The following is a 15,473-nucleotide window of genomic DNA, read 5'->3' on the forward strand; positions in this document are numbered from 1 at the left end:
TCCAACAGAGGGATGGATTTGTGGGACAACTTCACTGTCCACCCTGTGTAAATACATTTCCGGCCCCCACACCCTCCCTTTTCCTTTTCTCTGCATTATTTTTCTCCTGATCATTTACCACCACCAAGCATACTCTCTTTTATTTACTTGTCTTGTTTACTGTCTGTGGCCCCCATCCCGCCCCTAGAAAGTACATTTCACACATACCTAGAAGAAAAGTTCCTTTCCCAAAGTAAGTGTTCCATGAATATCTGTTGAATGAAGGGAAGAATGAACTTGTTCATCTGCAGGAGCTGGATGGGGGCAAGAGGAAGGTCAGTTCAAGTCCCACCAATAGATCTTCAGTTTCCCCTCTCCCTTTCTTCCCCCAGTGCTTCTGTTACATGCTACAAGAGTCTTTTGTTTTCCACCTCTTTGCAGAGCATTGGCTGTGATGACTACCTAGGCTCCGACAAAGTCGTGGACAAATGCGGGGTGTGCGGAGGCGATAACACAGGCTGTCAGGTTGTGTCGGGCGTGTTTAAGCATGCCCTCACCAGCCTGGGCTACCATCGAGTTGTTGAGATTCCCCAAGGAGCCACAAAAATCAACATCACCGAGATGTACAAGAGCAACAACTATTTGGGTAAGCTTGGGCTTTTTCCAGAGGAAACCATCTGTCGCTATCAGATGATTTATTCCTTCCAGGATCGTGACACAGCAGGGTCCAGAGGTCCTTGGACACGTAGAAGGTGCCACTGGGGAATGTCAAGGCACCACCTGGCCTCTGCCTTGAAATGAGAGGCTTGGGTGGAGAAAGTAAAAAAAGTCCCTTTTCCAAGAATGTTAATATCTACACATTTAGGCCAGCCTCTGTTCCTTCCAAGAGAAACATGGTTATGAAATCGATAACAGGCTAAATTGTTTCTCTGAGATGGGAGAGGATCTTTGAAAAATGAGGAGATCTGCCAGTCTTTGTTCTGTTGGAGTTTGAGGTGGCCAGGAGGAGTTGATGATCCTGTCTGGACCTTCACTCCCTGGGGTCCAAAGCAAAAGCCATTTTTCACTTCTTTCTGCTTCACCCGCCTGGGGCAGCAGTGTGTGTATAGTAGGAGTGTATCTTCTGAACAGCTGCAGAACCCCTCAGCAGTCACTTTGGGCACTGTCATCAAGGTTGAGAGGCCATTTTTAACCCATTTTCCTACCAAAAGAGATCTTTGTTGATACTTCCTTCTGAGTTTCTGGCTGATTGCATCTTATGCACAGCAAATCGAGTCACAAATTAATTTTTACCAACTTCTAATTCATGTAAGCATATACAAATCAGTTAAAAAAATAATATAAGGAAAGCAGTTTCTTAAAGTCATTTAATGAACAGCAGTATTCATTTTTATTTTTTCATTATTTATTTAACAGAAACTTAAATAGAACAGACTATGTGCCAGGCACTATTCTTAGTGCTTTACAAGCATTAAATCATTGAACCCTCTCAACAGTCCTAGGGGATAGGAGCTTTTTCCATCCTCATTTTATAGATAAGGAAACAGGCACAGAGAGATTATATAACTTTCCAAGGCCACACAGCCAGGAAAAGGTGAAGCTGGGATTCAAACCCAGGCAGTCTGTCTCCAAGCATGGTAGTCTACCAAGAGATGACACCTGCAAGCAGGTCTAGAACCTGAGTTCTTCTGGTACGCCATTGGCCAGGCGGCAGTCAATGGCTGCAGCAGGTGGGAGATGACTAACTTTGCAAATTTTGAGTATCAGAATCACCCCAGAAGGTAACTCTGGACCCAAGAACTCCAGATTCTGCAGCTCTTCCTTCTCTGCCCAGTCAAGCAACCAAAATTAGCTTCGCTTGGTTTTATTGGTAAGAGGAGGAAGGGGCGGCAGATGGGACTTGAAGACAAATCCAACTGAAGAGGAAAGCTGTTACATTTGCTCTGGCAAAGCCAGGAGCCACTATGGTGGCAGTGAGCCTAGTTTACCACTGAGTGGTTTGCTTGTTATTTTTATTTGCAAAAAATAGTCTTTGCGTGTTTCCTCCTTTCTTTTGTACTATTAGGAGATCCCATCTCCATAAACATCCTGTCTCCTAGAATGGAACATGTTCTTCGGGGGATTATTTGAAGCGTGATTGTGTCCAAATGCACCAGCAAACAATGCCACTTTTTATGAGCTTTGTGTTGTTTTTAGTAAATTTTCCCTGGCTCGAATTCGTCCTATTCAGTAAGTGGTTTTTAAGCTGTGCCCTCTGGAGAGAAAATATGTTATCCTGTGTGAATGTCTGGATGTCTGAACGGAAACTGCTCTCAGAGACTCAGTGTTTTCATCTAGAGTATGGGCGAAGAATCTTGGCCTTACAAGTATTTTCGTGAGACTCAATGGGATAACAGATATTCAGGACCCAGCAGAGCCGCTGGCACTTATTAGCTCTTGACAAATGTTTCTTCCTTTTCTTTTGTCTCAGAAAACTTGTCAAAGCTTTCTGAAATCCAGATTCCCTCTCCCCCTAAAAAAGATGAGGAGGCAGAAGAGAAGGGAAGTAACCAGAGTCAATGGGAGGGTGACTCAGAAAGGCAAGTTCAATTTCCTCTGCCCAGCGACCAGCGGGGTACATGAGAAATCCAGAGTCCGTGGCAGTATTACAGGAGGCCACGTGGGCAAAGGAGGGAGGATGGAAACGGAAGAACAGGCTGTAGTGAAAGGAAGTTCCAGAGGTGATGAACAGGAGCTTCTGTCTGTAGCACTTCAGCATCACTTGGGTAGCATCACCTGGGATGCCCTTTTTTTCCTTTTTTTATTCCTTTTGCTATTGAGATATAATTCACATACCATAAAATTCACTCTTTTAAAGTGTACAGTGGGTGCTATGGTCTTTTTCTTATCACAGATTCTCTTTACCTATCCCACTTATCCTGCTAAATCTCCTGTTCTGTGAAGTCTATATATTTTAAAAGTTGAATTGCATGGCATTGCTAAGATGCTGTATAAGCCACCAGAGCACAGATCTAGCTACTTTTGAACCATCCAGTGACTGTCTTTTACATTACACATTTTCAAACATTGAAACATTTTTCAAAGAGATATGTGGTGGGTTTCTCCACAATTTTCCAGGTAATGATGAAGGTTTCAGTTTTCTTACTTTGTGATTTCTGGCTACGTGAACTGTATTTTGTATAAAAATTTGACTTGACGCACAAAACTGATTTGGCTGTTTGCATACATTTCTTCTACAGAATAGGCAATTTCGAAGAAATGAATAGTTCAAATCTGTATCATTGCTTTTAAAAAATGCACAACTTTTTTTCAGTTGCCTTATTGTTTTCCAGAATTACCTTTAGTTATTTGTAATGCAAATCAAACTTTCCTTGTGAAATACTTGGTATTTTGTAATGACTGCCTGTCCACACTTTCTAGAGATAGAAAGTAGATTTCTGTGAAAACAGAAGGACTTGTGTTATTAGTACTGGAGAAGATGGTTTAATCATCTCATTTTAAAAGATTTTTTTAAGAGGTTGGCCCAGTGGCATAGTGGTTGAGTTTGCGTGCTCTGCTTCAGCGGCCTGGGGTTTGCAGGTTCACGGGTTTGGATCCTGGCTACGGATCTGCATACCACTCATCAAGCCACGTTGTGGCAGCATCCCACATATGAAATAGAGGAAGATTGGCACAGATGTTAGCTCAGTAACAATCTCCCTCAAGCAAAAAGAGGAGGATTAGCAATGGATGTTAGCTCAGGACCAATCTTCCTCACCAAAAACAGAAAGAAAAAATTTTTTAAACCTTCAATATTTAAATAACTTACTCTAGGCTAGTCACTTAGGCAATAATAGTAATCATGCTGTATGTGTAATGCTTCAGTCTCCAAGCTTTTTTCCATGCATGGTCCTCTGACTTTGAAAACTAGACATTCTTTACTTTGCTTGCCCTAAAAAAGATTTGGAGTATCTTACTAAAGGTGCAATTATAGAGTTAGGGTGTGAAAATTGAAATTAAAAAATCAAGAACTACACAGAAGAAAGAGGCATATATACCAAAAACCTTGGCTAATATGTAAAGAGTTACAGTGCATTCAACCTGACCCTGAGCTTATGGCTTAATTTGGTCTGGCCGTCAAGAACTGGACCTGCTGGACTCAGTTTCCAATGGCCTGAGGTCTGGCCCTGGCCCTGCCATAACTCACAGGGGCACTGGCCCACGTGGAGCTGGGGGGACAGGCCAACCCTGCACTTCACGATGCACACTGTTTCTCTAAGTGAAGCTACAGAAACCATGACCTTTAATGGTGTGCAGATTTCAGGAGACGGGATTTTATTCATCTCATTTTAGGCAGGAAACCGTGAAATTCTGTATTATTGAGCTCCACCTTTCGGTGTTTATTTGAATTTGTTCACATGCTGCAAAATGTAAACTAGTTGATGGATGATGGATCCTCAGATCTCTTTTTTATTTTAATGAAAAAGGCTATGGAACCTCTGTATCTGTTGTAGGCTGTGGATTCCCCTTTTGCATGTGAGTTATTCTGAACCGTGCTCTTTGAAAATAAAAAGTTGAATCTAATTTTATTTAAATGATTGACATTTTTTATTACTTCCTTCTTCCTTAGTAATAAGATGTTGTAAAATTATTTCAGCCGCAATATCAAAGATTGGCAGAGTTCGGTCAGCTCAGCTTACTAATGTCATTATGTAACCGTTAAGAAATCAGACGTAAAAGCATGCCAAGCAAAAATTGATGCTACAGGATACGTTCTCCCTGCCAACGTGGTGCACTGTCAGAGAGCCTTAGACTTGGAAGGGGTTTTTCAAGATCTGTATGCTTTTAAAAATAAACTGGCGATACTTTTACTTCTAAGCATGTTTTCTTAAACGTTTTGAACAGTAATAATAATGGGCAGCATTTTAAAAATCAAGTATCATGAATCATCTATAATTTGCAACCCTTTATTTATTAGTTCAGCAGCTTTCTATATGGGAAAGATTGGAGTATTTGGATGATATGATGTCTGACGTTTGCATAACAATGAATCCCAAAGATTTTTTCATATGCATTATAAAAATTTTGAACGATACAGACAGTATAGGGCAAAAAAAATGAAATTCCTTCATGCCAATGCCCTGCCCGATCCACTGCCTTCAAGAGCAAAGACAGATGAATGACCACTCCTAACAGTTCAGTGTACACCTTCCAGTCATTTATGGAAGTACAAATAAATATGTGTTTTCTAAAATTGATGTTACTATACACACTTTTTGCAATTTGCTTCTTTATTTTAGTATTATATTATGATATCTTTTCATATCAGTGCATATAAAGCTAATTCATTATTTTTTTGAATGGAGAATATTCCTTGCAATGATGTAATATAATCTATTTGAGCTTTTCTCTATTGAGAAGTGTTTAAATTGTCTCTAGTTTTCTAATATTGTGAGTAATACTTTAGATTTTTGGTTCAAGATGGCAGACTGAGTACATGAGTTTTTCTTCCCTTCCTCACAAAATTCCATCAAAAAGATACTAAAAGAATAAGAGAAGATATAGCCCACAACCACTAAGAAAACAGGAGTTGAGGGGGTGGGGATCTGTTAAATAATTTTAACAAATTTCTGGAACAACGTTCTGAAAGCAGATGGAAGAATGTTGACTAATAGAGCAGAGGGAATCACAGCTTAGGTAGCAGAAGGGACTTTGATGAGGAGGGCCTGGCCTGAATGCAGAGCCCCAGGAGCCTCTGAATCTGGGAGGCAGCAGGTAAAATGGAAAGCAGGAGGGAAGAATGGAGCTGAAAAATGGAAGAATAGTGAAAAGACCTGTATTTGAACAGGTACGCTCAGAACACACATTCAGAATGCTGGCATAGACCGCCTTATCCAAAAGCTGAAGGGAAGTAGGGCCTGCGTGAGACGATTGATGGTCCAAGACCTCAGCATGCCATCTGGAAATGGAGGAAGGAGCAGCTTAGCGACGGGTATCCCATTCTCTCCCTCTCCAGAACTTGCCTGTTAACGGGCCCCACCGCCGTCTACAGAGTTCTCCGGCAGCCTTCCCATTGCTTTTGTCTGAAATATCAATGGATAACTGAAAAGAACATGAATGGACAACCAAGGATCACTAGACGTTTTTTACCTATAGCATGAACAAGAAAACCCAAAGTAGTTTCTAGAAGAAACAGAGCAAATTCTTGGAGAAGAAAACTTAAAGAAAATTTCTCTAATAAGTAATGCTCCCATGAATATCCTAGTACATATATCTTTTCATACTTACATAAATATTTCTGTAGGATAGACTCCTAGAAATAGAATTTGTAGGTCAAATGGAATGAACATTTAAAATTCTGAAAGATAAAAGCAAAATTCCTCTTCAAAGTAGTTGTACCAATTTACATCCCCCACCGAAAGTGCATGGAAGAATCCTTTCTCTACAGCCTTATCAACACTAAATATTATGAATGTACTTGATTTTTAGTATATCTTTCTTATTTGCATTTTCCTGTCCACTCATTTTTATTTGTACTTCTCTGAATTTGCTGTTTTTAAATTGTTTGTAGTTTTCTTACTGATTTTAAGAACTCATATATATTATGAATTATAACCATTTTCTGCTGGTGTGTATATAAGTCTTTATCTCGTGTTTCACCTCTGCTTATGGTATCTATTAATCTCTGGGGAAAATTTTTAATCTTTATTTAGTCAGATCTGTCAATCATTTCTTTTATGGCTAGTGGGTTTTGTCTTACTTAGGAAGACCTGTCCACCTCCAATATTATAAAATTATTCCCTGATACTTTCTTCTATTACTTTTATAGTTATATTTTTATAGGTAAATACTTAATCTACCTGGAATTAATTTCCAGCAGAACAAAAGAGAAACAAAAGTGGACATGCGTGTTCAGTATCTCTCCTGTGTCAACCTCATTCTAATCAGAAAATGGATTCCTCAGGGTATAAATTTATGATCATGTATTTACTACCCCTTCCACCCCGCTGCATCCAGGGCCTTGAGTGGTGTTTCTCTGCTCTTGCTCTTATCTAGTCTCTAGTTCTTGGCCTTGTCTTCCATTTATGGTCCAGTACTGCCTGTTGAAATGGCCCTTTGCAGAGCTACCATTTCTGGCTTGGATGCTCTTGAACAAGTTCCTTAACTTTTTTGAGATTTGTTTTTGTCATAGGTAAAATAGGAAAACAGTTGTAATTTCAGAGAGCTGTTGACTTTAAATGAGATAATGTATGTAAAATACCTAGCATCTTAAAGGTACTCAGTAACTGTCCGTTCCCTTATCTCCCTGCGTCAGTGGTTCTCACTCTGGCTGCTCACTGGAATCACAGGAGGCATGATATTTGAGGCATATTTGAAATAGCCCAATGCCTGGCTCTCACCTGCAAATTTAATTGGTCTGGGGCACAGCTTGGGTGTCAGGATTATTAAAGCTCCTTAGGTGATTCCAATGTCTTTTCAAGGTAAAAGACCATTTCTCTATGTCAGTGGATCTCAATTTGGGGCTATTTTGCCCACCACCCACCCATGCATATAGCACTATCTGGAGACATTTTTGATTGTTACAGCTGGGGTAGGGGAAGAGGTTGCTACTGACATGGGATGGATAGAGGCCAGGGATGCTGCTAACCATCCTACAATGCACAGGACAGCCCCACAACAAAGACTTATCCAGCTGCAAATGTCAGTAGTGCTGAGATGAGAAACCTTGGCCTATGTGATCACTAAGATCCCTTTTAGTGCTAAAGTTCATGGGTCATTTACTTCAGAATGCTGTCTAAAAAATAATAAGTGTCTAAGGTACTATTAGAATAACTTTTTATCTACCATTAAATTTGCGTTTATCAGCTCACTCTGAATTCTTAGTTTCTGCTTCAAGCCCCCTCCTTAAGTTTACCTTCAATATTTCATTCAGTTTGTTGGCCGTGGGCCCCTGAATTGCAGCCCCAGCAACAGAAGTTCCAGCTTAAAATGCCTTCCTATAGCCTGCCTTTCTGGTATTTGGAGTCCTTGCTTGCTTTCTTAATATGTGGCATAGAAATAAAAGACAGAAAAGGAAAAGCAAAGAGAGTTCGATTTTTCATTCGAATTCCCATAGGACTGATCATACCTCCAGTTTGGCACTTACCGTATTTTATTGTAATTTATCTGTTTACATGTTTGTGCTCTCCCCAGTTAGGCTGTGTACTTCTTGAGGATAAACAGTGTAGCCTCAGACATTCCTTCTCTCAAGTGCCCACCATGTGCTAGTAACTGCTGTGTAGTGGGGATACAGAAATCTGTTCTGTCTCTCCTGAGGCTACGCGTGTGCTGTGCAGCCCATTTTTGGGGTCTGTGCTCAGACCCCCTTAGCCCACCTTGATCACGAGACCCCACTCATGGTAGTGGAGTCATAAGTTCCTCATAGACTGTTGGAATCCTGGATCGGCCTCCCTCAGGTAATACTCACAGCGCTCACGGGCAGGTGGGCGGGCGGCCGGGGGAATATCAGCATCTGCGTTTGTGGTTGAGGACACTGAGGCCAGCATGGTTGAAGGACTGCCCAGGAGAACAATTTGTGTGTGGTTCAGTTAGGACTCAAATCCAGGCTCAGTCTTTGCTCATGATTGACATTCTATGTGTATGCCCATGGCCATTGGCAAGAAAAGTGTGGCGGTGATGATCGGTGTGGGAGAACTTATGCATTCCCCTGCCCCCGCCGTTAGAAAAAGGACATGTTCTAATTCCCTGCAGCCTTTCTGTCCCCTCCACACTGTTCCATCCCTACCCCCACTATTACCTCAAACTTGAGTAAAATCATTTGGCCTACCCTCACATTGGGAATCCTTGGACTAGGTTGCCATGGTTATATCTTAGCCACCATCTGCCTGAGCAGAGTTCTTCTGAAACTAGCATCTAAAAGAACGTCCGGCTCTTAAAAAGATTAGAACATTTTGGAGTAATAAAACATCATGTTGTTTTTTTCTTTTCTTTTCTTAAATTGTGGTAAAATTTTTTATTGTAACAGTTTTTAAGAATACAATTCAGTGGCATTAAGTACAGTCATGATGCTGTGCATCCGTCACCACAATCCATTTCCAGAACGTTTTCATCATCCCAAAAGCTTTTCCTAATAAACCATAGTTCCCCGTGACCCTCTATCCCAAACCCCTGGTAACTTCTGTTCTACTTTCTATCTCATGAATTTCCCTGTTCTAGGTACCTCAGTCAAGTGGAATCATACAGTATTTGTCCTTTGGTGTCTGGATTATTTGACTTAGCATACTATTTTCAAGGTTCATCCATGTTGTAGCATGTATCAGAAATTTATTCCTTGGTATGTATATACCACATTTTGTTTCTCCACCCATCTCTTGATGGACAGTTGGGTTGTTTCCCCTTTTTAGCTATCGTGAAAAATGCTGCTGCACATGTCTGTTTGAGTCCCTGCTTTCAATTCTTTTGGGTCTATACCTAGGAGTGGAATTGCTGGGTCATATGGTAATTCCATGGTTAACTTTTGAAGAACCGCCGAACTGTTTTCCACAGTGGCTGCACCATGTTTCATTCCCACCGGCAGTGCACAGAGGTTCCAATTTCTCCACATCCTTGCCAACACTTCAAGCACATTTTTAAAGGAGTGCTTAAGCTGGTGATATGACAGGCACCCAGTGGTCTGCTTTCAGGCATCGGACAGGATGCTGAGATGGCCTTTGAGATCCTCCTCGGTTACCTGCTGCGAGTAGTGGCAGCCCCAGGAGACAGTCAAACCACAAACGCCGCAGAGTGGTATCCTGACTCGTGGCTGGATGTTCCTCATCAGTGCTGGCTCAGGAGAGGAGGTGATCACTGAGTGTTTGGTTTTTTATTTGGACTCAGTTCTCACGTTTTGTTCAGCAGCAAGCTTTTATGATTTCTGTCCAAAACCAAATCTTCGCAAAACAAAGATCCTGTGCCAGAGAGACGTGCCTTCTTGCTGTGATTTGGACAGATGCTGTTGTTTGTTTTAGCACTCCTGGACTTCATTTTGCCTTACATACTTTCCACCTGGTGTCTGACAGCGTGCTTCCCTTTGATTTGGGAAAGCTCTGATGTTCTTGCGTCTGTTTACATGGGCTTTCTTTGCACTTTTTCAGTCGTTTGGCCTTGAAAAGCTTTCAGATACGCTGGAACAAAGGGAAATCGACTCCACCCCACCCTCTTGTGCTCATTGTTGTTTCACATTTTCTGCTTTTTAGTCAGCACCTAGTTGCCTGGAAATGTAAGACTGCGTTTGCCTGTTTGTACCTGGATTTGCCTTTAGTTTTGGTGGGGAATCGTTAGGCTGTGATTTGGTTTTGCTTTTAATTGTATCGTCTGTCTTGGACGTATGCAAAGCTCCCACACCTGCTTTTCTACACCTGATGAGACGCTTTCCTCCAATGCAGGAAACGGCTGCCAAGCCGGCTGGGTCTTGGATTTTTATGGAGGTGATTTGACAGCCCTCTCCCTCAGGGAGAACAGCCTCTCTCAGCCGGCTCTGGGCAGCAGCACCTCCTGACAGCATCTTCTCTGGGGCTGCTAATCGCTCCCAGGTCTCCTACCTGGATTAGGGTAATACTTAGAAGCCGTTATCTGTGAGTCCAGCATGGATAATGCTGTCCTCAATCCGTCCATTTTCTAACCCGCTTGGAAGTGCCTCTAAGCCTTCCCTCTTTGAATCAAAGTCTGGCTTTTTGCAGTGTATTAGATTGCTGAGCTTTCACATTAGGGAATCAATACAAGTTAAGCCTCCAGAAGAGATAGCTAAGGTTTAAACAACAGTTCGTACATATGATTGACTTAACAAAAGAGAAGTGACTGCTGAGAAAAACAGTAACTTCAAGACTTTCTTAGCCTCCACCTGGGGCCCACCCGCCTTTGCGCCCTCGTGGTCCTGGCTCTCCTCTGGAAGCTCCCTTACTTTCTCCCTCAAGGATGAGAGCTTCAGAAATGGGCAGTCTGCCTCCAGGATCGTCCCCTCCTCGTCTCACCTTCCCACAGGAGAAATTGAGCACCCTCTGCCCTTCTCTCATTAAGGAGAACTCTAGTCAGATCCTGCTCTTCTTCTAAACCCTTAATTCTTGCTAATAAATTCCTGAAGGGGTGAGCTTTGAAGATAAGCCTCTTTTCTCCTTCTAATTGTGGGTGCCTTTAGTGGCTCTTCTGCCGCCCTTTCCGCCAAGCGTCAACAGCTCTTAGAACTTTCGGCAGTTCTACTCTACCCTTTCCCCAAGCCAGACTCTATTCTTTGAATTAGAAATCATGTAAATGTCAGCATGGGGAAGGTCCACTCCTTCTCAGTTCAAGTTGATATTCCTGTCCTTCTCTGGAAAATGTGCTTTCCCATAGTCCCACCCCTTCACCTTCCTTTGTGGCCTGACAGTCACACCTTTATTTATTATGCTTTGGGGGCAAAATTTGTCTCCTTGATCAGTATTTATTTCTCCTTTTATCTAGTAGTTATATAATCTGATTAGATAAAACATTGCTCTTTATTGGACTTGATATTCATGCAAAATAATGAAACATTTCAGTGAATATCTATAAGCACCTACTGTGTGCAGTGCATTGCAGGGACATGAAGTTGAACAATACATGGTCCCTGCCCGCAAGGTGTTTACAATCTGTTTGAGAATCTCTGATGACTTTGATGAAGGACCCAGCACTATGTCATGTAAAGGATGGAGAAATTATTTTTAGCAGGATAATCTGAGGAGGAACATGGGGAGGTGGTATTTAAACTGGGCTTTTAGAGCAGGGGTTAGCAACCTTTTTTTGGAAAGGGCCGTCTAGTAAGTATTTTAGGCTTTGCAGGCCATTTGGGCTCAGTTGCAGCTACTCTGCCACCATAGTGAGCAAGCAACCAGAGACAATATGTGAATGAGTGGTGATGGCTGCGTCCCAGGAAAGCTTGATTTACAAAAAGGCAGCCACCAAATTTGGCTTCCATGCTGTAGTTTGCCAACACCTGTTTTAGAAGATGAGTAAGCTTTTGTGAGAAGAAATAGGGGAAAGAACTAAGGTACAGAGAAGGAGGAAATGTGAAGCGTGACTGGACACGGTGTCTTATAAATAAGTGAGGGTGGCCTTGACATTGGAGGCTGCAACTTTAGGATAAGGCTAGACCGTGGAATACCTTTCATCCCAAACTCCATCCTTTGGATTAATCTGTGGACAGTGGTCAGCCACTGAAGATGCTGGGCTGGAGGAGGGTTGTGAAAGGATCATACCTCTGCTATAAAGGCGTTTTTTCACAGTAGTGGGAGAGGCAGGGAATGGAGAGCAACCGTTTCCAAAACGTCAGGTCTATACCAAGAGTCTGAGGACAGGAAAGGACTAATACCAAAGATGTTGGTGTATCATTGGGCTCAGTGATTCCAAACAATAAACTGAGCCTTAACTGAAAACCAGAGTTTACGTACGTGTCTTTAATCCATGACGTACGTTAAGCATCTTATTATGTAAAAATACACCAAAGTATTGCTAGATCATGAATCATAACGTGTATTTGGTATTTTGAGATGATCTGGAGGGAACGAAAGTAGAAGAGACAGGTGAATAATTTCAAGAGTTGGGAATTTACATGATCAATCCTACTTCAAAAAAGAGAGAGATGATATACAAACGGAAATCTGAGTTGCATTTGGGAGAAACTAAGTTTCTTTTCTTGTCTCTAAAGCAGCATCTTGACACCTAGCCTGGTCTTTTCTTCCCTGTTGGTGAGTTCTGGGGACACCAAAGCTAAATGGTTATCTAGATCTCTACCATGGCAATGACCTAGTCCTCACAGCGAGTTCTCATCAGGCAGCAGAGATCCTGTACCCATCCTTCATTCATGCTTTATTTAAATTGAATTTCTCTATTTTCGATTATCCCTAACAAGTCACATGTCTGATAAATTCCCAGAATTGCTGAAAGAAGACCAATATTAACCCTTAAGATGAATTTTTATTAGTATAGTAGAAATTTGTTCATCAAAGGAAAAGAATCTAGGGGCCAGCCCCGTGGCCTAGTAGTTAAGTTCGGTGCACTCCACTTCGATGGCCTGGGTTCCCAGGTGCAGACCTACACCACTTAGCAGCCATGCTGTGGCGGCATCCCACATACAAAATAGAGGAAGATTGGCACAGATGTTAGCTCAAGGCTAATCTTCCTCAGGGAAAAAAGAGGAAGATTGGCAACAGAAATTAGCTCAGGACGAATCTTCCTCAGCAAAAGAATCTAATGAACCAACTTAATGTTTCTTCGAAATAAATATTCCACGTTGTGATTAGCCTTTTCTTTACTTAGAAAAATATGAATGTCTAAGACTAACTTGGAATTTAAAGAAAAATTAGTAGTCACCAGTTTCACTGGCGAAAGTACCTGAAGTACAAAGTCTCCGACATTTCAGTATCAGCAGATTGTGCAGGTTGTGCAACGTACCTTTCTGGCTCTATGGTCTTCCATCGATTGCTTGACCTTTCCATTATCATTTTCTTCATTTGTAAAATGAGTTCACAGTAATACTTATCTTGTAGGGTCATTGGGAGGATTAAATAGGAGACTACCAGTCAAGCATTTATTTAGCACAATGACTGACACAAAATACTTATTCGACAAGTATGAGATGTCATTATTACTATTTTTATTGTTGTTACTATTATATAAACTAGGCCAGGATTACATGGTTATAGATCTACGTATTTGCTCTTTGAGATTTTGTCTGGACAATAAAAGCCTTTCCAAAAGCAAGACTTTTTTTCTAACCATACCAAGCCAATAGTAAAATCAAAGTTTGACAGCACGTGCATTTTTCTAAAGGACAGTGAACTAAATTAAGAGCTGTTTGGATCCTATCCAGTCAAGGCAGTGTCCTCTGATTCACCTCGTTGGCTTGAGATGCTACTCTGAGATGTTCAGAGCTGCAATCAGGAGCCGATCAATGCTCATATTTAAGGTCTGGGCAAGGAATGCAGATTGGGCTTTTAGACATTCTGCTTTTAATACAATAGTGACTTTGTATTCTGTAATGTGTTGATCTTTAAAATGTTCAGCTGCATCTCAGAGACCCACAGAACAATGAAATTTCTGCTGTAAGCATGAGAGAGTGGAGGACGTGGACCCCCAGTACTGTTCAGCATGGGGACTCTTGGAGCCCCTGTGACACAGACCCCTCCTGGAAAGGGTCAAAACGTTTCAACCCAAGGTGTTTATGGACCTGCTTAGTTGAGGACAATTAAATCAGTTTAACTTTTTGTCATCTTTATCCTCTCTTCTCAAAGAGCAAATGAAAAAGACATGCCTGTTTCAGTGCAGAAAGCCTTATTTCTGTTCAGTGCCATCGGCTGGCCTAGCACTTATTTATTTGTTAAATAAGCTTTCTATTGAAATTTTAAGTATAAATACATAGGAAAAGTTCTCAGTTCAAACTTATACAGATTTGTGGAATTTTCACAAAGTGAATACCTGCTCGTAACTAGTACCCAGTTCAAGAAATGGAACTTTATTGGCATCCAGCAGCCCCTTCCTGCACGCCCTCTCTCAGTCTCTGATCCTCCAGCCCCAAGAGGAACTGGACTGTTAACAACAGACATTAGTTTCACCTGTTTTTAAAAAACCTTATAGAAATGGAATAATACAGCATATACTCTTTTGTATCTGACTGTTTTGTTTAGGGGGAAGGCACTAAACATTTTTAAGATTTAACCTGGAATATAGTATAAAATGAGATTTCCTATAATATTTAGCCAATTTCCCAACCCAATTTGATCAATAATTCATTTATTTAACTTTGGACCTTTTGGAATGGGCTAAGTCCTCATCTGTCTCCTAGGTCTGTTTCATGGCTATTTGTTCTGTTTTGTTTATCTGTCAAAGAATTTCTGTACCACATTTTGACTACTGTAGCTTTAAAATGTGTTTTAATATTTGGCATGGCAAGTCTCCCCTTTTTCCTTCTTTTTAATAACATTTTAGATAATCTAGCATGTTTGTATTCCAGGTGAATTCTCGGACCAATTTGTGACATTAAAGGGAAAAAACTCCTATTGGTGTTTTCATGTGATTATGTTAAATCCACTCGATAAACATTTGTTGAGCACTTACTGTGTGCCAGGCTCTGTTCTAGGCACTGGAAATACCACAGAGAACAAGGGCAGATGCCCGCTCCATGACACTTACGTTCTAGTGGGGGAGACGGAGACAAAAGAACAAAGGATAATTGCAGATGGTCGTACTGCTCTAAGGAAAATAAAACAGGGACAGAGGAAAAGGAGTGACTGGCTGGAGGAGCAGGGTGCTATTTGAGTTAGGTGGTCAGAGAAGGTCTCTCAGAGGAGGTGACACTTGAATTGGAACCTGCATCAAGCCAAGAGTGTATTAGATCTATTAATCAATTTGGGAGGAATAGTAATAGTTCAAACATCCAGTCTAAGAACATAGCATTTATTTCCATCTATTCAAATAGATTATATCTGCCAGTAAAATTTTGATATTTTCCATATAGCTTCTCTGCA

General features: G+C 41.3%; 1 protein-coding gene across 1 annotated transcript in view; it reads left to right on the forward strand.

Moving 5' to 3' along the window:
- Positions 1 to 15,473, forward strand: part of LOC124235146 (thrombospondin type-1 domain-containing protein 4-like) — a 175,051-nt gene that overhangs the window by 83,478 nt on the left and 76,100 nt on the right. Inside the window, exon 2 of the mRNA XM_046652755.1 lies at positions 421 to 625. Coding sequence (XP_046508711.1) covers positions 421 to 625 — 205 coding nt within the window. The remainder of the gene's footprint in view (positions 1 to 420; positions 626 to 15,473) is intronic.

The sequence above is a fragment of the Equus quagga genome, chromosome 2, assembly GCF_021613505.1.
Source record: "Equus quagga isolate Etosha38 chromosome 2, UCLA_HA_Equagga_1.0, whole genome shotgun sequence".
NCBI lineage: Eukaryota > Metazoa > Chordata > Mammalia > Perissodactyla > Equidae > Equus > Equus quagga.